We start from the raw sequence: 27,419 nt of genomic DNA on the forward strand, positions 1-27,419 counted from the left end.
TCAAGAGATGCTCACGGAAGACCCGTGGCCTCTACCTCTAAGACAGGACCTGCTCCAGCAGGGACCATGTCTGTTCCAAGACTTACCGCGGCTGCGTTTGACGGCATGGCGGTTGAACGCCGGATCCTGAAGGAAAAAGGCATTCCGGAGGAAGTCATCCCTACCCTGATCAAAGCCAGGAAGGATGTAACCGTTCAACATTATCACCGTATTTGGCGTAAATATGTTGCGTGGTGTGAGGCCAGGAAGGCCCCTACGGAGGAATTTCAACTGGGTCGATTCCTGCATTTCCTGCAAACAGGACTGTCTATGGGCCTCAAATTAGGGTCCATTAAGGTTCATATTTCGGCCCTGTCGATATTCTTCCAAAAAGAACTAGCTTCTGTTCCTGAAGTTCAGACGTTTGTCAAGGGAGTACTGCATATACAGCCTCCTTTTGTGCCTCCAGTTGCACCTTGGGATCTCAATGTAGTGTTGGGATTCCTAAAATCACATTGGTTTGAACCACTCACCACTGTGGACTTGAAATATCTCACATGGAAAGTGGTAATGCTGTTAGCCCTGGCTTCAGCCAGGCGTGTATCAGAATTGGCGGCTTTATCCTATAAAAGCCCTTACCTAATTTTTCATACGGACAGGGCAGAATTGAGGACTCGTCCTCAATTTCTCCCTAAGGTGGTTTCAGCATTTCACTTAAACCAACCTATTGTGGTGCCTGCGGCTACTAGGGACTTGGAGGATTCCAAGTTGCTGGACGTAGTCAGGGCCCTGAAAATATGTTTCCAGGACGGCTGGAGTCAGAAAATCTGACTCGCTGTTTATCCTGTATGCACCCAACAAGCTGGGTGCTCCTGCTTCTAAGCAGACGATTGCTCGTTGGATTTGTAGTACAATTCAGCTTGCACATTCTGTGGCAGGCCTGCCACAGCCAAAATCTGTAAAAGCCCATTCCACACGGAAAGTGGGCTCATCTTGGGCGGCTGCCCGAGGGGTCTCGGCTTTACAACTTTGCCGAGCTGCTACTTGGTCAGGGGCAAACACGTTTGCTAAATTCTACAAATTTGATACCCTGGCTGAGGAGGACCTGGAGTTCTCTCATTCGGTGCTGCAGAGTCATCCGCACTCTCCCGACACGTTTGGGAGCTTTGGTATAATCCCCATGGTCCTTTCGGAGTCCCCAGCATCCACTAGGACGTTAGAGAAAATAAGAATTTACTTACCGATAATTCTATTTCTCATAGTCCGTAGTGGATGCTGGGCGCCCATCCCAAGTGCGGATTGTCTGCATTACTTGTACATAGTTATTGTTACAAAAATCGGGTTATTGTTGTTGTGAGCCATCTTTTCAGAGGCTCCTTCTGTTATCATGCTGTTAACTGGGTTTAGATCACAAGTTGTACGGTGTGATTGGTGTGGCTGGTATGAGTCTTACCCGGGATTCAAAATCCTTCCTTATTGTGTACGCTCGTCCGGGCACAGTATCCTAACTGAGGCTTGGAGGAGGGTCATAGGGGGAGGAGCCAGTGCACACCAGCTAGTCCTAAAGCTTTTACTTTGTGCCCAGTCTCCTGCGGAGCCGCTATTCCCCATGGTCCTTTCGGAGTCCCCAGCATCCACTACGGACTATGAGAAATAGAATTATCGGTAAGTAAATTCTTATTTTCTCTTAGTCTGTAGAGGATGCTGGGCGCCCGTCCCACTGCGGGCTGTATCTGCAGTTTGGTTATGGTTACACTCGTGTTGAGTTAAGTTCAGTCAGTCTGTGGCTGATGTTGGTAATGCCGTTGCATGCTGCTTTGTTGAATGCCATGTTGTACGGCGTGTTGAGGTGTGAGCTGGTATGTATCTCACCTTAGTTTAAAAATTAAATAAATCCTTTTCCTCGAAATGTTTGTCTCCCTGAGCACAGTTCCTATAACTGGAGTCTGGAGGAGGGGCATAGAGGGAGGAGGCAGTTCACACCCCTTTGAAAGTCTTAAGGTGCCCATGTCTCCTGCGGATCCCGTCTATACCCCATGGTTCTTGAAGCATCCTCTACAGACTAAGAAAAGGATTTACCGGTAGGTATTAAAATCCTTTTTTAATTTTCCATGAGGACAGAGCTGAATTTAGAACTTGTCACCAATTTCTTCCTAAGGTGGTGTCTGTGTTTCACATCAACCTATTTTGGTTCCGGTTGTCACCGACACCTCTGCTACTTCAAAGTCTTTGGATGTCGTGAGGGCTTTGAAAATAATGTATGTGAAAAGAACAGCTCGTCACAGAAAGATGGGCTCGCTGTTTGTTCTTTATGATCCCAATAAGATTGGGTGTCCTGCTTCAAAGCAGACAATTGCACGCTGGATCAAACTTACTATCCAGCATGCTTATTCCACGGCAAGTTTGCCATGTCCATAATCTGTACCGGCCCACTCTACTAGGTCGGTGGGTCTTCCTGGGTGGCTGCCTGGGGTGTCTCGGCTTTGCAGAACTGCAGAGTTTGATACTTTGACCAAACTGAAGGTCCTCAAAGGCCAATCAGTTCTGCAGGAACCTCAGCACTTTCCCACCCGGTTTGGGAATTTTGGTACTTACCTATGGTACTAAATGGACCCCAGTATCCTCTGGGACGTAAGAGAAAATAGAATTTTAATTACCTACCGGTAAATCCTTTTCTCGTAGTCTGTAGAGGATACTGGCCGCCCGTCTGCCCAGTGCTTCTGTTCGCAAATACGTGCTATTTACCCGGATCTGAGGGCGGGGACTCGCTTATCAAAAATGTGAGGGTCCCCAGGGATGCGCTCCGCTGCAGCCAACTCCTTGTTGTAAACTGACGGTGCTTCCTGCCTGTAAAGAGCGGAGGTGGAACCTTTCCACTGCCAGTCTGGCGGTGCCCTCTCCTGGTCACTGCCAGCCCACACTATAAAATTCTTAAAGTGCCCATGGCTCCTAGTGGATCCGTCTATATCCCATGTTACTAAATGGACCCCAGTATCCTCTACGGCAGTGGTTCCCAAACTGCCGTGGCTCCTTGGGGTGCCTCGGGACACTTGCAGGGGTGCCTTGGATTGGTGGTCCAGGACCATTTCAAATTATTTATGGTCAATATAATAGGCTAAACTAGTGCTGGTGGCTGTCAGTTGTAAAATATGGGGACAAACAGAAGCAAATCTTGTCCCTCACCACACAATTGAGACTAAGGATGACCTATAAACACAATCTACTTAATTTAATGTTTCTTTCTAAATTTCTGAATAAGACATTTTTGGCCTAAGGGTTCCGTGAAAAAAATTCTGATATTCTAGGGCGCCGTGATTCAAAAAAGTTTGGAAACCACTGCTCTACGGACTACGAGAAAATAATTAAAATCCTATTATTGATGAATTTTTGACTGCTCAAGCATCTGCAGCCTAGTGTGTAAAGATTTTTTTTTAATTTTTTTATTTTTTTTAGTTTAATTCGAAGCATCAAAACATACTGGGAACTGAAAAGTTCTGTAGGCTAGTGTTTATATTCAAAATGTTTAATACCAGTGCCATGCCCAGTGCTAAATGCTTAACCCTGTTTTGTGTGTGTGTTTCTGAAAATTTTTTTTTTTTAGCATTTTCCATTTTTTTTTTTTAAATTACTATTCAGCTTTTTTTCATTTTGCATGATTCAATTCAGCGACTGTTGAATAGCTATTCAATTCAGCACTTTGGTAAGTCGGAGAATGGCCGTTCTCCTGGACTAAACAGGGTGTTTTGTTGGGAGAATGGGCATTCCCTGACTTAAGTGCCCGGCGCAACACTGTTTTGGTCGCGCAAAGGGCAGGAATCAGCATTGCGCTGGCACTTTTGTTGGATTACTGCTCGCATCCCCTGGGTGCAAGAAAAAATCCCGGCGTGAAGTGTCACACGGTGCTAAATTGAATAGCGCTTTGCGTTAATTCCCGGTGCTATTCAACTCACAGAATTGAATTGTGCCCATTCTAATTAATTAGGACTACTGCTTAACATTATTCTTTCAATTTCATCTTTCTGAGTGTGCTTTGCATGTTTTCTCTGACGTCCTAAGTGGATGCTGGGACTCCGTAAGGACCATGGGGATTAGCGGCTCCGCAGGAGACTGGGCACAACTAAAGAAAGCTTTAGGACTACCTGGTGTGCACTGGCTCCTCCCACCAAGACCCTCCTCCAGACCTCAGTTAGATTCTTGTGCCCGGCTGAGCTGGATGCACACTAGGGGCTCTCCTGAGCTCCTAGAAAGAAAGTATTTTTTAGGTTTTTTATTTTACAGTGAGATCTGCTGGCAACAGACTCACTGCAGCGAGGGACTAAGGGGAGAAGAAGCGAACCTACCTAACTGGTGGTAGCTTGGGCTTCTTAGGCTACTGGACACCATTAGCCCCAGAGGGATCGACCGCATGGAACCGGCCATTGATGTTCGGTCCCGGAGCCGCGCCGCCGGCCCCCTTACAGAGCCAGAAGCGAGAAGTGTACCGGAAAATCGGCGGCAGAAGACTTCAGTCTTCACTAAGGTAGCGCACAGCACTGCAGCTGTGCGCCATTGCACCTCATGCACACCTCACACTCCGGTCACTGATGGGTGCAGGGAGCTGGGGGGGGGCACCCTGAGGAGCAATATAAACACCTTGCCTGGCAAAATCATCGCAATATATAGCCCCAGAGGCTATATATGTGATAAATACCCCTGCCAGAATCCATAAAAAAGCGGGAGAAAAGTCCGTGAAAAAGGGGCGGAGCTATCTCCCTCAGCACACTGGCGCCATTTTCTCTTCACAGTAAAGCTGGAAGACAGCTCCCCAGGCTCTCCCCTGTAGTTTTCAGGCTCAAAGGGTTAAAAAGAGAGGGCGGACACTAAATTTAGGCGCAATATTGTTTATACAAGCAGCTATTGGGGGAAAAATCACTCGGTTATAGTGTTAATCCCTGCATTATATAGCGCTCTGGTGTGTGCTGGCATACTCTCTCTCTGTCTCCCCAAAGGACTTTGTGGGGTCCTGTCCTCAGTCAGAGCATTCCCTGTGTGTGTGCTGTGTGTCGGTACGGCTGTGTCGACATGTGGGATGAGGAAGGTTACGTGGAGGTGGAGCAGAGGCCGATAAATGGGATGTCGCCCCCTGTGGGGCCGACACCAGAGTGGATGGATAGGTGGAAGGTATTAACCGACAATGTCAACTCCTTACATAGAAGGCTGGATGACGTAAAACAGCTGTGGGACAGCCGGCTTCTCAGCCCGCGCCTGCCCAGGCGTCTCAAAAAAGCGCCCGTTACCTCAGATGGCAGACACAGATGTCGACACGGAGTCTGACTCCAGTGTCGACGAGGTTGAGACATATACACAATCCACTAGGAACATCCGTTACATGATCTCGGCAATGAAAAATGTGTTACGCATTTCTGACATGAACCCAAGTACCACATAAAAGGGGTTTTATTTTTGGGGAGAAAAAGCAGCCGGTGTTTTGTTCCCCCATCAGATGAATGAATGAAGTGTGTAAAGTAGCGTGGGTTCCCCCAATAAGAAACTGGTAATTTCTAAAAAGTTACTGATGGCGTACCCTTTCCCGCCAGAGGATAGGTCACGTTGGGAGATATCCCTTAGGGTGGATAAGGCGCTCACATGTTTGTCAAAAAAGGTGGCACTGCCGTCTTAGGATACGGCCACCTTGAAGGAGCCTGCTGATAAAAAGCAGGAGGCTATCCTGAAGTCTGTATATACACACTCAGGTTATATACTGAGACCTGCAATTGCCTCAGCATAAATAGTGCTGCTGCAGCGTGGTCTGATACCCAGTCAGATAATATTAATACTCTAAGACAGGGATAATAGTTTGCTAACATAGAGCATATTAAAGACGTCGTCTTAGATATAAAGTATGCACAGAGGGATATTTGCCGGCTGGCATCCAGAATTTATGCAATGTCCATTCTGCCAGGAGGGTATTAGAAACCCGGCAGTGGACAGGTGATGCTGCCTATAAAAGGCACATGGAGATTCTGCCTTATAAGGGTGAGGAATTGTTTGGGGATGGTCTCTGGGACCTCGTATCCACAGCAACAGCTGGGAAGAAAATTTTTTACCTCCGGTTTCCTCACAGCCTAAGAAAGCACTGTATTTTCAGGTACAGTCCTTTCGGCTTCAGAAAAGCAAGCGGGTCAAAGGCGCTTCCTTTCTGCACAGACAAGGGAAGAAGGAAAAAGCTGCACCAGCAGCCAGTTCCCAGGATCAGAAATCTTCCCCCGCTTCCTCTGAGTCCACCGCATGACGTTGGGGCTCCACAGGTGGAGACAGGTGCGGTAGGGGCGCGTCTCGGGAACTTCAGGGACCAGTGGGCTTGCCCACAGGTGGATCCCTAGGTTCTGCAAATAGTATCACAGGGATACAGGCTGGAGTTCGAGGCGACTCCCCCTCGCCGTTACCTCACATCTGCCTTGCCTGCTGCCCTCGGAGAAAGGTAGTACTGGCGGCAATTCACAAGCTGTACTTCCAACAGGTGAAATCAAGGTACCCCTCCTTCAACAAGGCCGGTGTTACTATTCCAAAATGTTATGGTACCGAAACCAGACGGTTCGGTGAGACCCATTCTAAAATTGAAAGCCTTGAACACTTATATACGAAGGTTCAAGTTCAAAATGGAATCGCTCAGGGCGATTATTGCAAGCCTGGAGAATTTCATGGTATCACTGGACATCAAGGATGATTACCTGCATGTCCCTATTTACCCTCTTCACCAGGAGTACCTCAAAATTGTGGTACAGGATTGTCATGACCAATTCCAGACGTTGCCGTTGGTCTGTCCCTGGCACCGAAGTATTTACCAAGGTAATGGCCGAAATAATTATCCCGTACTTGGACGATCTCCTTATAAAGGCGAAGTCCAGGGAGCAGTTGTTCGGCGGAGTAGCACTATCTCGGGAAGTGCTACAACAGCACGGCTGGATTCTGAATATTCCAAAGTCGTAGCTGGTTCCTACGACGCGTCTACTGTTCCTGGGTATGGTTCTGGACACAGAACAGGATAAAAAGGGTTTCTCCCGGAGGAGAAGTCCAAGGAGTTGTCGTCTCTAGACAGAGACCTCCTAATACGTATACAGGTGTCGGTGCATCAATGCACGCGAGCCCTGGGAAGGATGGTAGCTTCTTACGAAGAAATTCCATTCGCCAGGTCCCATGCAAGGATTTTCCAGTGGGATCTGTTGGACAAGTGGTGCGGGTCGCATCTTCAGATGCATCAGCGGATAACCCTGTCTTCAAGGGCCAGGGTGTCGCTGTTGTGGTGGCTGCAGAGTGCTCATCTTCTAGGGGGCCTCAGATTCGGCATACAGGACTGGGTCCTGGTGACCACGGATGCCAGCCTTCGAGGCTGGGGGCCAGTCACACAGGGAAGAAACTTCCAAGGCTATGGAAAAGTCAGGAGACTTCCCTACACATAAATATTCTGGAACTAAGGGCCATTTACAATGCCCTAAGTCAGGCTAGGCCCCTGCTTCAACACCGGCCGGTGCTGATCCAGTCAGACAACATCACGGCGGTCGCTCATGTAAACCGACAGGGCAGCACAAGAAGCAGGATGGCGATGGCAGAAGCCACAAGGATTCTCCGATGGGCGGAAAATCATGTGTTAACACTGTCAGCAGTGTTCATTCCCGGAGTGGACAACTGAGAACTTTCTCAGCAACCTCCACCCGAGAGAGTGGGGACTTCATCCAGAAGTCTTCCAAATGATTGTACACCGTGGGGAAAGGCCACAGGTGGACAGGATGGCGTCTCGCCTCAACAAAAAGCTACCAAGATATTGCGCCAGGTCAAGGGACCCTCAGGCGATAGCTGTAGACGCTCTGGTAACACCGTGGGTGTACCAGTCGGTGTATGTGTTCCCTTCTCTGCCTCTCTTACCCAGGGTAATGAGAATAATAAGAAGGAGAGGAGTAAGAACTATACTCATTGTTCCGGGTTGGCCAAGAAGAGCTTGGTAACCAGACATCCAAGAAATGATCTCAGAGGACCCATGGCCTCTGCCGCTCAGACAGGACCTGCTGCAGCAGGGGGCCTGTCTGTTCCAAGACGTACCGCGGCTGCTTTTGACGGCATGGCGGTTGAACGCCGGATCCTGAAGGAAAAGGGCATTCCGGAGGAAGTTATCCCTACGCTATTTAAAGCTAGGAAAGAAGTGAACACAAACCATTATCACCGCATATGGTGGAAATATGTTGCGTGCTGTGAGGCCAGGTAGGCCCCAAAGGAGACATTTCAGCTAGGTCGATTTCTGCACTTCCTACAGTCAGAGGTGACTATGGGCCTAAAATTGGGTTCCATGAAGGTCCAGATTTCGGCTCTATCGATTTTCTTCCAAAATAGAACTGGCTTCATTGCCTGAAGTTCGTACTTTTGTTAAGGGAGTGCTGCATAGTCAGCCCCCGTTTGTGCCTCAAGTGGCACCGTGGGATCTCAACGTGGTGTTGGATTTCCTGAAGTCGCATTGGGTTGAGCCACTTAAATCCGTAGAGCTACAATACCTCACGTGGAAAGTGGTCATGCTGTGGGCCGTGGCGTCGGCCAGGCGTGTATCAGAATTGGCGGCTTGTCTAAGGCGGAATTGAGGACTCGTTCCCAATTCCTTCCTAAGGTGGTATCAGTTTTTCATGTGAACCAACCTATTGTGGTGCCTGCGGCTACGTGGGACTTGGAGGATTCCAAGTTACTGGACGTAGTCAGGGCCCTGAAAAGTATGTTTCCAGGACGGCTGGAGTCAGGAAAACTGACTCGCTATTTATCCTGTATGCACCCAACAAGCTGGGTGCTCCTGCTTCTAAGCAGACTATTGCTCGCTGGATCTGTAGCACGATTCAACTTGCACATGCTGCGGCTGGACTGCCGCACCCTAAATCTGTAAAAGCCCATTCCACGAGGAAAGTGGGCTTTTCTTGGGCGGCTGCCCGAGAGGTCTCGGCTTTACAACTTTGCCGAGCTGTTACTGGGTCGGGTTCAAACATTTTTGCAACAGTCTACAAGTTTGATACCCTGGCTGAGGAGGACCTAGAGTTTGCTCATTCGGTGCTGCAGAGTCATCCGCACTCTCCCGCCCGTTTGGGAGCTTTGGTATAATCCCCATGGTCCTTATGGAGTCCCAGCATCCACTTAGGATGTCAGAGAAAATAAGATTTTACTCACCGGTAAATCTATTTCTCGTAGTCCGTAGTGGATGCTGGGCGCCCATCCCAAGTGCGGATTGTCTGCAATACTTGTTTATAGTTATTGCCTAACTAAAGGGTTATTGTTGAGCCATCTGTTGAGAGGCTCAGTTATATTTCATACTGTTAACTGGGTATAGTATCACGAGTTATACGGTGTGATTGGTGTGGCTGGTATGAGTCTTACCCCGGATTCAAAATCCTTCCTATTTGTGTCAGCTCTTCCGGGCACAGTATCCTAACTGAGGTCTGGAGGAAGGTCTTGGTGGGAGGAGCCAGTGCACACCAGGTAGTCCTAAAGCTTTCTTTAGTTGTGCCCAGTCTCCTGCGGAGCCGCTAATCCCCATGGTCCTTACGGAGTCCCAGCATCCACTACGGACTACGAGAAATAGATTTACCGGTGAGTAAAATCTTATTTTAATGTGTAGACTGTCTACATATATTCAGATAGTAAAAATAAGCCGTAAAAAATTGGTTTCATTGAAATATGTTAAATGAATCATACCAAAGCCTTATCTTTGGATTGTTAATGTTACAAACCTTGATCAGCCATGTTTTAATGCTTTCTATCAATTACACAGCAACATTTCACAGTATTCTTATAATAAGCAGTATTATTATTTTTCCCTCCCAAATTAAAACATTAAACCCAAAAAATAAAATAAACTTTGTTCCGATCGTGCTTGCTGCTGTTCCTTTTTTATGTTGCAATGCATTGTATTTCAATAAAAAATACTTTGACACTAATTTCTCTGACGTCCTAGTGGATGCTGGGAACTCCGTAAGGACCATGGGGAATAGCGGCTCCGCAGGAGTCTGGGCACAACTAAAAGAAAGCTTTTAGACTACCTGGTGTGCACTGGCTCCTCCCACTATGACCCTCCTCCAAGCCTCAGTTAGATTTTTGTGCCCGGCCGAGCTGGATGCACACTAGGGGCTCTCCTGAGCTCTTAGAAAGAAAGTATAATTTAGGTTTTTTATTTTACAGTGAGACCAGCTGGCAACAGGCTCACTGCAACGAGGGACTAAGGGGAGAAGAAGCGAACCTACCTGCTTGCAGCTAGCTTGGGCTGCTTAGGCTACTGGACACCATTAGCTCCAGAGGGATCGACCGCATGGAACTGGCCTTGGTGTTCGGTCCCGGAGCCGCGCCGCTGTCCCCCTTACAGAGCCAGAAGCAAGAAGAAGTCCGGAAAATCGGCGGCATGAAGACTTCTGTCTTCACCAAGGTAGCGCACAGCACTGCAGCTGTGCGCCATTGCTCCTCATACACACTTCACACTCCGGTCACTGAGGGTGCAGGACGCTGGGGGGGGGCGCCCTGAGCAGCAATAAAAACACCTTGGCTGGCAAAACAATCACAATATATAGCCCCAGAGGCTATATATGTGATAATTACCCCTGCCAGAATCCTTAAAAAAGCGGGAGAAAAGTCCGCGAAAAAGGGGCGGAGCTATCTCCCTCAGCACACTGGCGCCATTTCTCCCTCACAGTTCAGCTGGAAGGAAGCTCCCTGGCTCTCCCCTGCAGTCTACACTACAGAAAAGGGTAAAAAAGAGAGGGAGGACACTAAATTTAGGCGCAGTAAATATTATAGCAGCTATAGGGGACATAATTCAGTTAGTCCCTGCATTATATAGCGCTCTGGTGTGTGCTGGCATACTCTCTCTCTGTCTCCCCAAAGGGCTTCTGTGGGGTCCTGTCCTCTGTTAGAGCATTCCCGGTGTGTGTGCGGTGTGTCGGTACGGCTGTGTCGACATGTTTGATGAGGAAAATGATGTGGAGGCGGAGCAGATGCCTATAGAAGTGATGTCACCCCCTGCGGGGCAGACACCTGAGTGGATGGTTTTATGGATACGTGCAAGTGTCGACTCCTTACACAAAATTTGACGACATGCCAAATGCGGGACAGCTGGCTTCTCAGCTCGTGCCTGCCCAGGTGTCTCAAAGGCCATCAGGGGCTCTAAAACGCCCGCTACCTCAGAATGGCAGACGCAGATGTCGACATGGATACTAATACCAGTGTCGACGATGATGAGTCTAATCTAATGTCCACTAGGGCCATTCGTTGCATGATTGAGGCAATGAAGGAGGTATTACACATTTTGGATATAAACCCAGGTACCACTAAAAAGGGTATTATGTTTGGGGAGAAAAAACTACCCGTAGTTTTTCCCCCATCTGAAGAATTAAATGAAGTGTGTGAAGAAGCGTGGGCTTTCCTCGATAAAAGATTGGTAATCCCTAAAAAATTACTAATGGCGTTCCCTTTCCCGCCAGAGGATAGGGCACGTTGGGAAACACCTCCTAGGGTGGATAAAGCGCTCACACGTTTGTTTAAAAAGGTGGCACTTCCGTCTCCGGATACGGCCGCCCTAAAGGAGCCTGCGGATAGAAAGCAGGAGGCGATCCTGAAGTCTGTATATACACACTCAGGCTTTATACTTAGACCAGCTATTGCGTCAGCATGGATGTGCAGTGCTGCCGCTGCATGGTCAGATTCCCTGTCAGAAAATATTGACACCCTAGACAGGGACACTATATTCTCCTAACCATAGAGCATATAAAAGACTCAGTCTTATACATGAGAGATGCACAGAGGGAGATCTGCCGGCTGGCATCTAAAATAAGTGCATTGTCCATTTCTGCTAGGAGAGGCTTATGGACTCGGCAGTGGACAGGGGATGCAGATTCCAAAAGGCACATGGAAGTTTTGCCTTATAAGGGTGAGGAGTTATTCGGGGATGGTCTCTCGGACCTAGTTTCCACAGCGACAGCTGGGAAGTCAGCATTTTTACCCCAGGTTCCCTCACAGCCTAAAAAAGCGCCGTTTTATCAAGTACAGTCCTTTCGGACCCAGAGAAACAGGCGAGGAAAAGGCGGGTCCTTTCTGTCCAGAGGCAGAGGTAGGGGAAAAAGGCTGCAACAAACAGCAGGTTCCCAGGAGCTAAAGTCCTCCCCCTGCTTCTTCCAAGTCCGCCGCATGACGGTGGGGCTCCACAGGCGGAGCCAGGTACGGTGGGGGGCCGCCTCAAAAGTTTCAGTGATCAGTGGGCTCGCTCACAGGTGGATCCCTGGATCTTGCAAGTAGTATCTCAGGGGTACAAACTGGAATTCGAGGCGTCTCCCCCTTGCCGTTTCCTTAAATCTGCCTTGCCAACAACTCCCTTAGGCAGGGAGGCTGTGCTAGAGGCAATTCACAAGCTGTATTCCCAGCAGGTGATAGTCAAGGTGCCCCTACTTCAACAAGGACGGGGTTACTATTCCACACTGTTTGTGGTACTGAAACAGGACGGTTCGGTGAGACCCATTTTAAATTTGAAATCCTTGAACACATACATAAAAAAGTTCAAGATCAAGATGGAATCGCTCAGGGCGGTTATTGCAAGCCTGGACGAGGGGGATTACATGGTATCCCTGGACAACAAGGATGCTTACCTGCATGTCCCCATTTATCATCCTCACCAGGAGTACCTCAGATTTGCGGTACAAAATTGCCATTACCAATTCCAGACGCTGCCGTTTGGACTGTCCACGGCACCGAGGGTGTTTACCAAGGTAATGGCGGAAATGATGATACTCCTTCGAAAAAAGGGAGTTTTAATTATCCCGTACTTGGACGATCTCCTAATAAAGGCGAGATCCAGGGAGCAGTTGTTGGTAGGAGTAGCACTATCTCAGGAGGTGCTACACCAGCACGGTTGGATTCTGAATATTCCAAAGTCACAGCTGGTTCCGACGACACGTCTACTGTTCCTGGAAATTATTTTGGACACAGTCCAGAAAAAAGTGTTTCTCCCGGAGGAGAAAGCCAAGGAGCTGTCATCTCTAGTCAGAGACCTCCTGAAACCAAAACAGATGTCGGTGCATCACTGCACGCGAGTCCTGGGAAAGATGGTGGCTTCTTACGAAGCAATTCCTTTCGGCAGGTTCCATGCCAGAATCTTTCAGTGGGACCTGTTGGACCAATGGTCCGGATCGCATCTTCAGATGCATCGGCTAATAACCCTGTCTCCAAGAACCAGGGTGTCTCTGCTGTGGTGGCTGCAGAGTGCTCATCTCCTAGAGGGCCGCAGATTCGGCATACAGGACTGGGTCCTGGTGACCACGGATGCCAGCCTTCGAGGCTGGGGGGCAGTCACACAGGGAAGAAATTTCCAAGGACTATGGTCGAGTCAGGAGACTTCCTTACACATAAATATTCTAGAACTAAGGGCCATTTACAATACCCTAAGTCAGGCAAAACCCCTGCTTCTACACCAGCCGGTACTGATCTAGTCAGACAACATCACGGCGGTCGCCCATGTAAACCGACTGGGCGGCACAAGAAGCAGGACGGCAATGGCGGAAGCCACAAGGATTCTCCGATGGGCGGAAAATCACGTGCTAGCACTGTCAGCAGTGTTCATTCCGGGAGTGGACAACTGGGAAGCAGACTTCCTCAGCAGGCACGACCTCCACCTGGGAGAGTGGGGACTTCATCCAGAAGTCTTCACACTGATTGTAAATCGTTGGGAACGGCCACAAGTGGACATGATGGCGTCCCGCCTAAACAAAAAACTGGAGAGATATTGCGCCAGGTCAAGGGACCCTCAGGCGATAGCGGTGGACGCTCTAGTGACACCGTGGGTGTACCAGTCAGTTTGTGTTCCCTCCTCTGCCTCTCATACCAAAGGTACTGAGAATAATAAGAAAACGAGGAGTAAGGACAATACTTGTGGATCCGGATTGGCCAAGAAGAGCTTGGTACCCGGAACTTCAAGAGATGATCTCAGAGGACCCATGGCCTCTGCCGCTCAGACAGGACCTGCTGCAGCAGGGGCCCTGTCTGTTCCAAGACTTACCGCGGCTGCGTTTGACGGCATGGCGGTTAAACGCCGGATCCTAAAGGAAAAGGGCATTCCGGAGGATGTCATTCCTACGCTGATTAAAGCCAGGAAAGATGTAACGGTAAAACATTATCACCGCATATGGTGGAAATATGTTGCTTGGTGTGAGGCCAATAAGGCCCCAACAGAGAAATTTCAGCTGGGTCGATTTCTGCACTTCCTACAGGCAGGAGTGACTATGGGCCTAAAATTAGGCTCAATTAAGGTACAGATATCGGCTCTGTCGATTTTCTTCCAAAAAGAACTAGCTTCACTACCTGAAGTTCAGACATTTGTAAAAGGAGTGCTGCATATTCAGCCCCCCTTTGTGCCTCCAGTGGCACCCTGGGATCTCAACGTGGTGTTGGTTTTCCTAAAATCACATTGGTTTGAGCCACTAAATACCGTGGATCTAAAACATCTCACGTGGAAAGTGGTCATGTTATTGGCCTTGGCTTCGGCCAGGCGTGTATCAGAATTGGCGGCTTTGTCATTTTAAAAGCCCTTATCTGATTTTCCATATAGATAGGGCAGAATTGAGGACTCGTCCCCAGTTTCTCCCTAAGGTGGTATCTGCTTTTCACTTGAACCAACCTTTTGTAGTGCCTGCGGCTACTAGCGACTTGGAGGATTCCAAGTTACTGGACGTAGTCAGGGCCTTGAAAATTTATGTTTCCAGGACGGCTGGAGTCAGGAAAACTGACTCGCTATTTATCCTGTATGCACCCAACAAACTGGGTGCTCCTGCTTCTAAGCAGACTATTGCTCGCTGGATTTGTAGCACAATTCAGCTAGCGCATTCTGCGGCTGGACTGCCGCATCCTAAATCAGTAAAAGCCCATTCTACAAGGAAGGTGGGCTCATCTTGGGCGGCTGCCCGAGGGGTCTCGGCTTTACAACTTTGCCGAGCTGCGACTTGGTCAGGGGCAAACACGTTTGCAAAATTCTACAAATTTGATACCCTGGCTGAGGAGGACCTTGTGTTCTCTCATTCGGTGCTGCAGAGTCATCCGCACTCTCCCGCCCGTTTGGGAGCTTTGGTATAATCCCCATGGTCCTTACGGAGTTCCCAGCATCCACTAGGACGTCAGAGAAAATAAGAATTTACTCACCGGTAATTCTATTTCTCGTAGTCCGTAGTGGATGCTGGGCGCCCGTCCCAAGTGCGGATTGTCTGCAATACTTGTACATAGTTGTTGTTCACTAAAGGGTTATTGTTATGAGCCATCTGCTGAGAGGCTCAGTTAAATTTCATACTGTTAACTAGATATGGTATCACGAGTTATACGGTGTGGCTGGTATGAGTCTTACCCGGGATTCAAAATCCTTCCTTATTGTGTCAGCTCTTCCGGGCACAGTATCCTAACTGAGGCTTGGAGGAGGGTCATAGTGGGAGGAGCCAGTGCACACCAGGTAGTCTAAAAGCTTTCTTTTAGTTGTGCCCAGACTCCTGCGGAGCCGCTATTCCCCATGGTCCTTACGGAGTTCCCAGCATCCACTACGGACTACGAGAAATAGAATTACCGGTGAGTAAATTCTTATTTTCTGTTTGGCTTTTTCTGCAACTTTGCACGTGTGTATTACCCATTTCTTTGCCATTAAAGTCATAGGGGTATATTCAATTGCAGTCGAAAACTGCCGTCTGTCGAAAAGACGGCAGTTTGACTTTTTAAGGTCGAATCCTGATTCGACCTATTCAAAACTTTTCAACAAGTCGGGGCATTCGACTTGTCGAAAAGCACGTGGATCGGCGGAATAGCTGCCGATCCACGTGTTGATGTCGAAAACGGGGCCAAATCCGACAGGTTTTGGCCCCCGTTTTTGACCATCTCAATCAGACATCAAAATGATGTCTGAATGAGATGGACCATGAGGAGGCGGTGAGGTCGGGCGGCTGAGTGACATAGCGCTGATCTCCTCTGGATGCCGCCGGCTGTCCCCCCGTCTCCCAGCAGCTCCCCCCGCAGCTCGCCCCCACTCTCCTCCTCTGGGTCCCATCTAAATTCGACTTGAAAAAGTAGAATTTTAGATGGGATTGAATAGGGGTTGTCGGATCCATTCCGACAAATACATGTCGGAATGGATCCGACTTTAATTGAATATACCCCATAGTCTGTGATGAGATGCTAAACTTAAAGATAAATCTGGTATGCTTCTAATCTTTGAATGTTTCAGTCACACTGAGCGTGTCACACCATATGGCATCCAGACAGCCAATAAGTGGGGGACATCTGTATTAAGTGGAGTACACACTAGACTATTGCATCCCAAAAAATAAAAAACATAAATGTAATCGTTTATTTTTAGGATGAAATCGTACAGTGTGTATGAGGGCAATATTGATTAACGATGCGCACCTCCAGCACACCGTTCAGTGATGACTAATATTGAGCTGACATGCACCTCAACCTGTCAATGTCGGGCTGAGCTGCATGTTCGGGAACGCTGGCACTAAACGTTATAATTGAATGGTAACATTCAGTGTGTACGCACTATATCGTTCAGCGATATAGTCCGTTGCTGGCTTTCCACAATCTGGTAGTGTGTACCCGCCTTTAGGCTTTATACAATCTTTTAACATTGGTGAATGTTAATGTTCAGATTGGTAGTAAGTCAATATGTTAATGAGTAGATGCTAGCTAATATGTAGAAAACTCTCCATGTTGAACACAAAGTATTGCAAAACAAAACATGCTACTTACAAACTTTTCTTAACATAATCAGTACGTTCCGAGGAGTGGCATATACTTTTATTTGGCGTTTCTAACAAATTTGTTCATTCTCACATTCCCTACCATATTTTTTGTTCTAATGAAGTAGTGACTGGTGCAAAATCATGGATAACACATGGCGCTGGTTGAAAGTGTTTTTTTCAGCCCAGTACAGTAGGCATATTTTTCTTTTGCACCTACAGTATGTAGACTGCGAGGAGAATTTGCCTTGTGAGTTAAATTGCAGCTTCCCTGTTTAATTGAATCTGATCCATAGATTAAAACCAGGGCCTCTGGCAGTTACAGCAGATTGTACAAACTATATGTTGCAATGTAGATAGATTGTGTCATTGGTTAGTGACAAAGAAGTGCACTTTACTTGCACATCTCTTGGAGTGTATACTAATGCACCTTTTTAATGTGGTTTTATTGTCCTTGCAGTTGTGAAACTCCCGTCTAGAAAAGCATCAAAGAAGATGGTACAAGGTACTATAACCAGACCATGTTTGTGGAATTTATTTTTCAATAAGATTTGCATTGTTGATAGTAAAATGGGTAATGTGTGTTTAGAAAATTACTCTTTGCTTACACTTAAGAATTGTAACTCCAAATAAATGTTTTACTTTTCTTCTAACATTGTTTGTTTCAGCTCGCTTACCTTTCAAACGCCTGAATCCTGTTCCCAAGGACGAAGGAGTCCCTCAAGGGAAGAAACCAAACTTGGGCCACATAGTCCCTCTTAATAGTACTCCTGGTGATTTAACTTTGGAGGATATGGAAAATGGATGTCAAATGGAAACTGAAGAAGTGTATACGCTTCCAAAAGCCATTAATGGGAGAGGCCCACTGGACCATTACATAAAAAAAACATCCAAACCCTGCCATGTGCCTCCTGATCTCACGATTGACTTAACTGACTCAAATAGTGGGCTGGACCAGCCTCTGTTAAATAGACCGGCCCAGACATTATCGCCAGATGGAACTGTTCTTGAAGGCAGTGACCCACTCAGCTCTTTGACATCAACACAAACTGATAAAGTTCATAAAGACCTTGACTGTTTGAAACAAGCAAATAGTGTTAATCGATGTAGTGTGTCTGAATCACAGTTCACTGATGGTATGAAGGAGTTGCCTCATCCTGTAGCAATGCTTTCAGTGACGTCTCCAGTCAAGGGTATCGCTGAAGACACAGACTTATCTGCGGAGGAGAGAGATGCTTCCTCATCCTCCACCAGCTCTCCAGTTTCAGCCAGTTCCCCTGAAGCTCTGTCTGGCACTCAGTTAAGGGACACCACTAATTCTGTATCTCCAACACACATTCATAAAGTAAGTATGCATGTGATGCCACCTTTTCTGAGATGTTAACACAGTTTTTGAGGGGTGAGAGGGGGGTGGATATGCTGCTAGGCTGTATAGAGAAAAGATGATACAAAATTATCTCTCATACGTCCTAGAGGATGCTGGAGATGCTTCAAGAACCATGGGGTATAGACGGGATCCGCAGGAGACATGGGCACACTTTAAGACTTTGGGTGTGAACTGGCTCCTCCCTCTATGCCCCTCCTCTAGACTTCAGTTTAGATTCTGTGCCCAGAGAGACTGGTCACACACTGAGGAGCTCTACTGAGTTTCTCGGAAAAGACTTTGTTAGATTTATTATTTTCAGGGAGCACTGCTGGCAACAGTCTCCTTGCAGAGCCAGAAATAAGCCGGGTGAGTAAATGAACAGAAGACTTCAGTGATGGCAGAAGACTTTTTGACTCTGAGGTACCGCGCAGCGCGCCATTGCTCCCACACACAAGCGGCACTACAAGGGGGGCGCTCCCTGGGCAGCATGTATACCTCAGAGAGAGACTGGCAAGAGAGATATTAAGTGCCTGGGCACTAAATACAAACCCCTGCCAGTATAAATATATAGAAAATAGCGGGGCTGAAGCGCGCCATGAAGGGGGTGTGGCTTAGCCCTCCGCTCTATCCAGCGCCATTTTCTCCTCAAAGACGCTGGCCCTGCCAAAAACTCTGCTGAACAGTTCACAGTGAAAAACGAGGGGGGGTACAGTTTAGTGCAATATATGTTAAAAATAAAGCACAATATTTAATGAGTGTGGTGTAACAGCTGGTAAACGTCTGCTGTGTTTCCCTGACAAAGTACTGGGTCTATCCCTTATAGTCGGCATGTCTGAGGCTGAGGGCTCTGCCAAAAACGGCTATGGGAATGTCTGTCGGCACCGCCGACTCCTGATGGTACTTGGTTCATGTAAATGTCAACATGTCAGTAGATGTATACTTATTCAATGAGAAAACTATATGAGACAGACGTGTGTAGGTGACCCTGTCGGCACCAACTAATCTAACTGGGTAAACATTGACCTGATAATGTGATGCACTTCAGAAAGCTATACCTGTATGTATGTATGTGGTACGGTTGCATAGATCTGTGGCTTGAACACAGACGTAGTAATATATTTCCCTCAGACTCCTCGGGGTCGCCAAAAAGTTTATTTGCCCAGTTGCTGCTCCCTGATAACGACACGAATACTATTTTTTTATGTCGACCATGATGTTTCCTGATTAGATCCACAACATCGGCATTCAGTACATGTTTCATACACATTACGTATTAACGTCACTAGGGACCTTGCTGTTCCTGACAAGATATATATATATATATATATATATATATATATATATATATATATATATATATATATATATATTGTATTTAAATGTGTATATTCATATTAAAAATTATAACTGAATGCTGAAGTAAAGTTATTCCTTTTCATGTGCTGGTCGCTCTGCTGAAAGCTCTAGGTCAGCCGTGACAAGATGGTTTCAAATCCTCACGAGGAGTCAGAGTGTTATTCTTTTCCCGCCGTGGATAAAATAAAGTGAGTCAACCCCTGTTCTGCACGGGGCCCTGTCGCAAAGGATCGTATACAGGAAGCTAAGTGATAATTTAATTATATGCTTTGATTATATTTGCATTATATGCACATGGGGGGAGTGCTTGTATTCAGGAAGGGTCAGTTACCTTATCGTCTGATATAATTACCCTGGGGAGAGATGGGTTACTCCTTAGTTGGGTCTTCTAGAACATTGCAGCATACTGCCGTGCGACTACAAGAGATATAGGACTCTTGGGTTCGCGGGCCAATTCCATAGCGGTCTCGGCTAGGACGTTGTGGATTCACCAATGGAATACTGAGGCTGACTCCGAGAAGTACTGGAGTATCTTACCTAGGAAGGTAAAACCTGGTTTGGGGATGGCTTTGTTAAGTTGATCTCGGCAGATACCACTGGTAAGTCTACCTTCTTGAGCTATGTTCCCTCACAACGGTTGGTGACGCATTATTGTAGGATGCTGTCATTTCGACCGGATGGATACGTTTTTTCCCCTCCTTGACAGGTATAGGAAGGTGAAAAGGTAAGAGGTCAGCAGACTTTTCAAGTTCGCAGAAGCAGAAATCATCCTCTGTTTCTACCACATCCACCAAATGTCGCTGGGTCTATTTTGTGGGAGCCCACACCGGTGGGACCACGTCTAATACTCTTTAGTCAGTCCTGGAATGGACATGGACCAGTGAGTTAAGGGAAGAGTCTAAAGGGAGACATATTGGAGTTTCCAGATGATTCCCCTCACTGATTTTTCAAATAGATCTTACCGAGTCTCTCCTCTGGACGGGGAGGTAGTATGCAACGCCATACGAAAGTTGGGTCAGGATCAGGACATTGTCCTGCTGTCGGTCTATGTGTTCCCTCCATTTCCACTCTTAACGAAGGGATAAAGATCATAAGAAGAACAAAGGTTCAGGCGATCTTCATTGTCCAGTTCTTCAAGAATTACTCATAGAAGATTCTTGACCTCTTCCTCTACGAGAGGGCCTGTTACAGCAAGGACTGTGCATGTATCAAGACTTACCGCGGCTGCGTTTGACGGCATGGCGGTTGAACGCCATACCCTAGCCCGAAATGGTATTCCCAGTGAAGTCATTCCCACACTGCTTTAGGCTAGAAAAGAAGTAACGGCGAAGCTTTACCACCGTATTTGGAGAAAGTATGTGTCTTGGTGTGAATCCAAGAAGACTCCTATGAAAAAATTTCAGCTGGGGCGTTTGCTCCATTTTTTGCAAGCAGGTGTGGATGCGGGCCTAAAGTTAGGCTCCATTAATGTACAAATTTTGGCCTTATCTGTTTTCTTTCAGAAAGAATTGGCCTCCCTTCCAGAAGTTCAGCCCTTTGGCCAGAATGGCTCAGATTGGGAAAACAGAGGCTCTGTTGTCCTGTGGGCTCCCAACAAGGTTGGGGCTTCTGCTTCCAAGCAGTCTATTACACGCTGGTTCTGTAATACAATTCAGCATGCTCATTCTACGGCAGGATTGCCGTTTCCGAAATTGGTTGAAGGCCAATTCTACCAGAAAGGTGGGCTCATCCTGGGCATCTGCCGAGGGGTCTCGGCATTACAGCTTTACCGAGCTGCTATTTGGTCGGGATCAAACACCTTTGCGAAGTTTACAAGTTTGATACCCTGGCTGATGAGGACCTCTTGTTTGGTCAATCGGTGCTGCAGAGTCATCTGCACTCTCCCGCCCGTTCTAGAGCTTTGGTATAAACCCCATGGTTCTTGAAGCATCCTCTAGGACGTATGAGAAAATAGGATTTTAATACCTACCGGTAAATCCTTTTCTCTTAGTCCTTAGAGGATGCTGGGTGCCCGTCCCAGTGCGTACTGTATCTGCAGTCATTGGATATGTTTACACACATGGTGTTGTGTTTAAGTCAGCCTGTTGCTGACGATATTCAGGCCATAGCATTCGTTATGCTGTTACTGGTTGTGTTTACACACACAGGTTGTGTTACGCTTTATGTCAGCGTATTGCTGCATATTCTTCATGCCGGCGGCTGGTGTTCTATTGACTGCTACGTTCTGCGGCATACTGGACATGTGAGCTGGTAAAATGCTCACCGTGGTTTATCAATGATTTCCTCGAAATGTCCATCTCCCTGGGCACAGTTACTTAAACTGGAGTTTGGGGGAGGGGCATAGAGGGAGGAGCCAGTTCACACCCATTCAAAGTCTTAAAGTGCACAGTGATTTGGTGTTATTATCATTTGATAAAAACGCGCTAACAGGTTTGAGGCAGTGTTTATAAAGTCTCAGTCCTGGGCTAGGTGCTGGGGTGTGAGCTGGTAAACTCCCTCTGTTACTCTAACAGGCTTTCCTGTGGGTCTGTCCCCTACAGCCAGTGTGTTTGTGTGTGTGTCGTCATGTCTGAGGCTGAGTGCTCCTCCCCGGAGGAAGTTGCAGTGGGGGCAGATAAGGCTCTAGGAGTGACCCTGTCGGCACCGCCAACAGCTGATTGGGTAGATATGTTGATTACGTTGAATGCAAATGTGGCGTTATTGACTAAAAGGCTTGATAAATCTTATTCTCAGACCCATACATGGAGAAAATCCATGGAGGACGCCTTGTCTCAGGTCCAGACCCCCTCAGGGTCACAAAAGCGTTCATTTACCCAGATAGCAGATACTGATACCGACACGGACTATGACTCCAGTGTTGTCTATAGTGATGCCAGTTTGAATCCTAAACTGGTTAAGAGTATTCAGTACATGATTGTGGCAATTAAAGACGTATTACATATCACAGAAGTCCCTACTATTCCTGATACAAGGGTCTGTTTGTATAAGGGTAAAAAACCTGAGGTGACGTTTCCCCCCTCTCATGAGCTGAACACTCTTTTTGAAAAAGCCTGGGAATCTCCTGACAAAAGGTTACAGATTCCCAAAAGAATTCCAATGGCATATCCATTCCCCTCTGAGGACGGGGAAAAGTGGGAGTCAACCCCCAATGTGGACAAAGCTCTATCGCGGCAGTCCAAAAAGGTGGCGCTTCCGTCTCCCGACACGGCTGCCCTAAAGGACCCTGCGGATCGTAAGCAGGAAACTACCTTAACATCCATTTATGTCACTACGGGTACGCTGCTCAGACCTGCCGTTGCGTCGGCATGGGTGAGTAGCGCTATCAAAGTGGGCAGATAACTTGGCATCTGACATAGATACCCTGGATAGGGATAGCATTCTTTTGACTCTCGGTTATATCAGGGACGCTACAGCATACCTAATGGATTCGGCGAAGGATATTGGCCTGTTGGGATTAAGGGCCAATGCCATGGCAGTCTCGGCCAGGAGAGCACTGTGGATTCATCAATGGAGTGCTGGTGCCGACTCTAAGAAAGCTATGGAGGCTCTCCCGTATAAGGGTGGTGTCTTATTTGGTGACTGCCTCGCTGATCTGGTATCTGCGGCTACCGCGGGTAAGTCATCATTTCTTCCTTATGTCCCTGCACAACAGAAAAAGACGCTTCACTATCAGATGCAGTTCTTTCGGCCCAATAAATACAAAAAAGGAAGAGGGTCGTCCTGCCTTGCCTCTAAAGGTAGAGGAAGGGGGAAAAGTTTGCCTGCTGTGGCAGGTTCCCAGGAGCAGAAGTCCTCCCCGGCTTCTGCCAAGTCCACCGCATGACGCTGGGGCCCCTCTACAGGAGTCCGCACCGGTGGGGGCACTTCTCCGACTCCTCAGTCAGGTCTGGTGTCACTCGGGCCTGGATCCTTGGGTGTTAGAAATAGTGTCCCAAGGGTACAAACTGGAGTTTCAAGACGTGCCCCCCCCCCCCCCCACCGATTTTTCAAATCAGCCTTGCCAGATTCTCTGCCAGAAAGGGAAGTAGTGTGCGCGGCGATACAAAAGCTGTGTCAACAGCGAGTCATTGTCTCAGTACCCCCGTCACAACTGCCTGTTCGTTGTCCCAAAGCCGAAAGCCGGATGGCTCGGTCAGACCAATCCTGAACCTAAAATCCATCAATTTATATCTGAAAAGTTTCAAATTCAAGATGGAATCTCTTCGAGCGGTGATCTCCAGTCTGGAAGGGGGGGATTTTATGGCGTCAGTCGACATCAAAGATGCCTACTTACATGTCCCAATATATCCTCCACATCAAGCTTTCCTGAGGTTTGCTGTTCAGGATTGTCGTAACCAATTTCAGACGTTGCCATTTGGTCTTTCCACGGCTCCGAGGATTTTCACCAAAGTAATGGCGGAAATGATGGTGCTCCTACGCAAGCAGGGTGTCACAATTATCCCGTACTTGGACGATCTCCTGATAAAGGTGAGATCAGATGAGCAGTTACTAAGAAACGTTGCACTCTCCCTGACAATCCTGCAACAAAATGGTTGGATCCTAAATTTGCCATAGTCACAGGTGGTCCCGACAACACGGCTGTCATTCTTGGGCATGATCCTGGACATGGAACTGCAGAGAGTTTCTCCCAGGAGTGGCAGCCTACGAAGCCATTCCATTTTGCAGGTTCCATGCCAGGGTGTTTCAGTGGGATCTGTTGGACAAGTGGTCTGGGTCTCACCTGCACATGCACCGGAAAATAAGCCTATCTTCCAGGACCAGAATATCTCTCCTGTGGTGGCACCAAAGTTCTCACCTCCTAGAGGGACGCAGGTTCGGGGTCCAGGATTGGGTACTGGTGACCACGGATGCAAGCCTCCGAGGCTGGGGGGCAGTCACACGGGGAAAATTTCCAGGGAAAATCGTCAAGCCAGGAAGCTTGTCTACACACAAACGTTCTGTAATTAAGAGCCATCTACTTCGGCCTTCTACAAGCAGAACATCATCTTCACGGTCTGCCTGTCCTGATTCAGTCGGACAACATAACAGCAGTGGCGTACATAAACCGCCAGGGTGGAACAAAGAGCAGAGCGGCGATGGCCGAGGCCACAAAAGTTCTCCGCTGGGCGGAAAAACATGTAAGCGCTCTGTCAGCGGTCTTCATTTCGGGCGTGGACAACTGGGAAGCAGACTTCCTCAGCAGACCCGATCTCCATCCAGGAGAGTGGGGTCTTCATCAAGAGGTTTTCACAGAAGTGACAAGTCTTTGGGGAATTCCTCAAATAGACATGATGGCGTCTCGCCTCAGCAAGAAACTTCAGATATATTGTTCCAGGTCGAGGGACCCTCAATAGCGGTGGACGCCCTGGTGACACCGTGGGTGTTTCAGTCGGTCTGTGTGTTCCCTCCACTTCCACTCTTTCCGAAGGTGATAAAGGTCATGAGAAGAACAAAGGTTCAGGCGATCCTCATTGTTCCTGACTGGCCAAGGAGGGCTTGGTATCCAGATCTTCAAGAATTACTCATAGAAAATCCCTGGCCTCTTCCTCTACGAGAGGAATTGTTTCAGCAAGGACCGTGCGTGTATCAAGACTTAACCGCGGCTGCGTTTGACGGCATGGAGGTTGAACACCATATCCTAGCCCGAAAGGGTATTCCCAGTGAAGTCATTCCCACACTGCTTCAGGCTAGAAAAGAAGTAACGGCGAAGCTTTACCACCGTATTTGGAGAAAATGTGTCTTGGTGTGAATCCAAGAAGGCTCCTACGGAAGAATTTCAGCTGGGGCGTTTTCTCCATTTTTTGCAAGCAGGTGTGGATGCGGGCCTAAAGTTAGGCTCCATTAAAGTACAAATTTCGGCCTTATCCATTTTCTTTCAGAAAGAATTGGCCTCCCTTCCAGAAGTTCAAACCTTCGTGAAGGGCGTGCTGCACATCCAACCTCCCTTTGTGCCCCCAGTGGCACTATGGGATCTTAATGTGGTGTTGCAGTTCCTGCAATCTCATTGGTTTAAACCTTTACGTAAGGTTGAGTTGAAATTCCTTACTTGGAAAGTGGTCATGCTGTTGGTTTTTGCATCCGCAAGGCGGGTGTCTGAATTGGCGGCTTTGTCTCACAAAAGCCCCTATTTAATCTTCCATGTGGATAGAGCTGAGTTGAGAACTCGTCAGCAATTTCTGCCAAAAGTGGGTTCATCGTTTCAAGTAAACCAGCCTATTGTGGTGCCAGTGGCTACTGACGCCTTGGCGGAATCGAAGTCTCTCGATGTGGTCAGAGCTTTGAAAATCTGTCGCCAGAACGGCTCAGATTAGGAAAACAGAGGCTTTGTTTGTCCTGTGGGCTCCGAACAAGATTGGGGCTCCTGCTTCCAAGCAGACTATTGCACGCTCGATTTGTAATACGAATTAGCAGGCTCATTCTACGGCAGGTTTGCCGTTACCGAAATCGGTGAAGGCCCATTCTTCCAGAAAGGTGGGCTCATCCTGGGCGGCTGCCCGGGGGGGTCTCGGCAGAGTTGCCGAGCAGCTACTTGGTCGGGTTCAAACACCTTTGCGAAGTTTTAAAGTTTGATACCCTGGCTGAGGAGGGCCTCTTGTTTGGTCAATCGGTGCTGCAGAGTCATCCACACTCTCCCGCCCGTTCTAGGGCTTTGGTATAAACACTATGGTTCTTGAAGCATCCCCAGCATCCTCTAGGACATATGAGAAAATAGGATTTTAATACTTACCGGTAAATCCTTTTCTCTTAGTCCGTAGAGGATGCTGGGCGCCCGTCCCAGTGCGTACTGTATCTGCAGTCATTGGGTATGTTTACACACATGGTGTTGTGTTTAAGTCAGCCTGTTGCTGACAATATTCAGGCGCGTTATGCTGTTACTGGTTGTGTTTACACACACAGGTTATGTTACACTTTGTCAGCGTATTGCTGCATATTCTTCACTCCGGCAGCTGGTGTTCTATTGACTGCTACATTCTGCGGCATACTGGACATGTGAGCTGGTAAAATGCTCACCGTGGTTTATCAATAAATTCTTTCCTCGAAATGTACGTCTCCCTGGGCACAGTTACTTAAACTGGAGGAGGGGCATAGAGGGAGCCAGTTCACACCCATTCAAAGTCTTAAAGTGCCTATGTCTCCTGCGGATCCCGTCTATACCCCATGGTTCTTGAAGCATCCCCAGCATCCTCTACGGACTAAGAGAAAAGGATTTACTGGTAGGTATTAAAATCCTTTTTTTTTTTTTTTTTTCACTGCTTTCTTTTTTTTGGAAAAAACCCACAAAAAACAGAAAACACACAAAAAAAAATACTGAACTAACTAAATGACAGGAAGGTTAGAGAAGGCTTCAAATAAAGCAGGCTCCTCCTATGTTATGCATGTGCTAGCACCTGCATAATGGGGAGTAATTGGACAGAGGAGATACCCTCGACCTACTGTCTAATATGCTAGAACATTAATGTTCAAGTAAGTTAGAGTATATCAAACATTGGGGTAGATGTATTAACCTGGAGAAGGCATAAGGAAGTGATAAACCAGTGATATGTGCAAGGTGATAAAGGCACCAGCCAATCAGATCCTAACTGTTAATTTACATATTGGAGCTGATTGGCTGGTGCCTTTATCAGCTTGCACATATCACTGGTTTATCACTTCCTTATGCCTTCTCCAGGTTAATACATCTGCCCCATTGACTGTCCAGTTCAAATAATATAATTCATTATGCTATCCCCACTACAGCTATAAGACTGGGCCAATATGCATTCCACACAACATCTGAGCTAATCTGTCCAAGGTTTCCCCCCCCCCCCCCCTGATACAGGTTAGCCCCAATATGAATTTCAATACGGGTTGTAAAAGCCCTGACCACCGTGTTACCTCCATAGAGTGATGTGAACGCCAGGTCTGCTTGTCAGCAGTTCTGGTCTGTACCTCATTTAGGAGGTGTAGGAAATTACATACAAGTGATCTCTCTACTCTTCAGC

At 47.6% G+C, this 27,419-nt stretch overlaps 1 protein-coding gene across 2 annotated transcripts in view; it reads left to right on the forward strand.

The window, feature by feature from the left end:
* CHAF1A (chromatin assembly factor 1 subunit A) overlaps positions 1–27,419 on the forward strand; it is a 566,913-nt gene that overhangs the window by 41,119 nt on the left and 498,375 nt on the right. For both annotated transcript variants that reach the window (XM_063915198.1, XM_063915188.1), the window contains exons 2-3: positions 17,197–17,241; positions 17,405–18,081. In XM_063915198.1, coding sequence (XP_063771268.1) covers positions 17,197–17,241; positions 17,405–18,081 — 722 coding nt within the window. The remainder of the gene's footprint in view (positions 1–17,196; positions 17,242–17,404; positions 18,082–27,419) is intronic.

This window comes from Pseudophryne corroboree, chromosome 1, assembly GCF_028390025.1.
Source record: "Pseudophryne corroboree isolate aPseCor3 chromosome 1, aPseCor3.hap2, whole genome shotgun sequence".
NCBI classification, from domain to species: Eukaryota; Metazoa; Chordata; class Amphibia; order Anura; family Myobatrachidae; genus Pseudophryne; species Pseudophryne corroboree.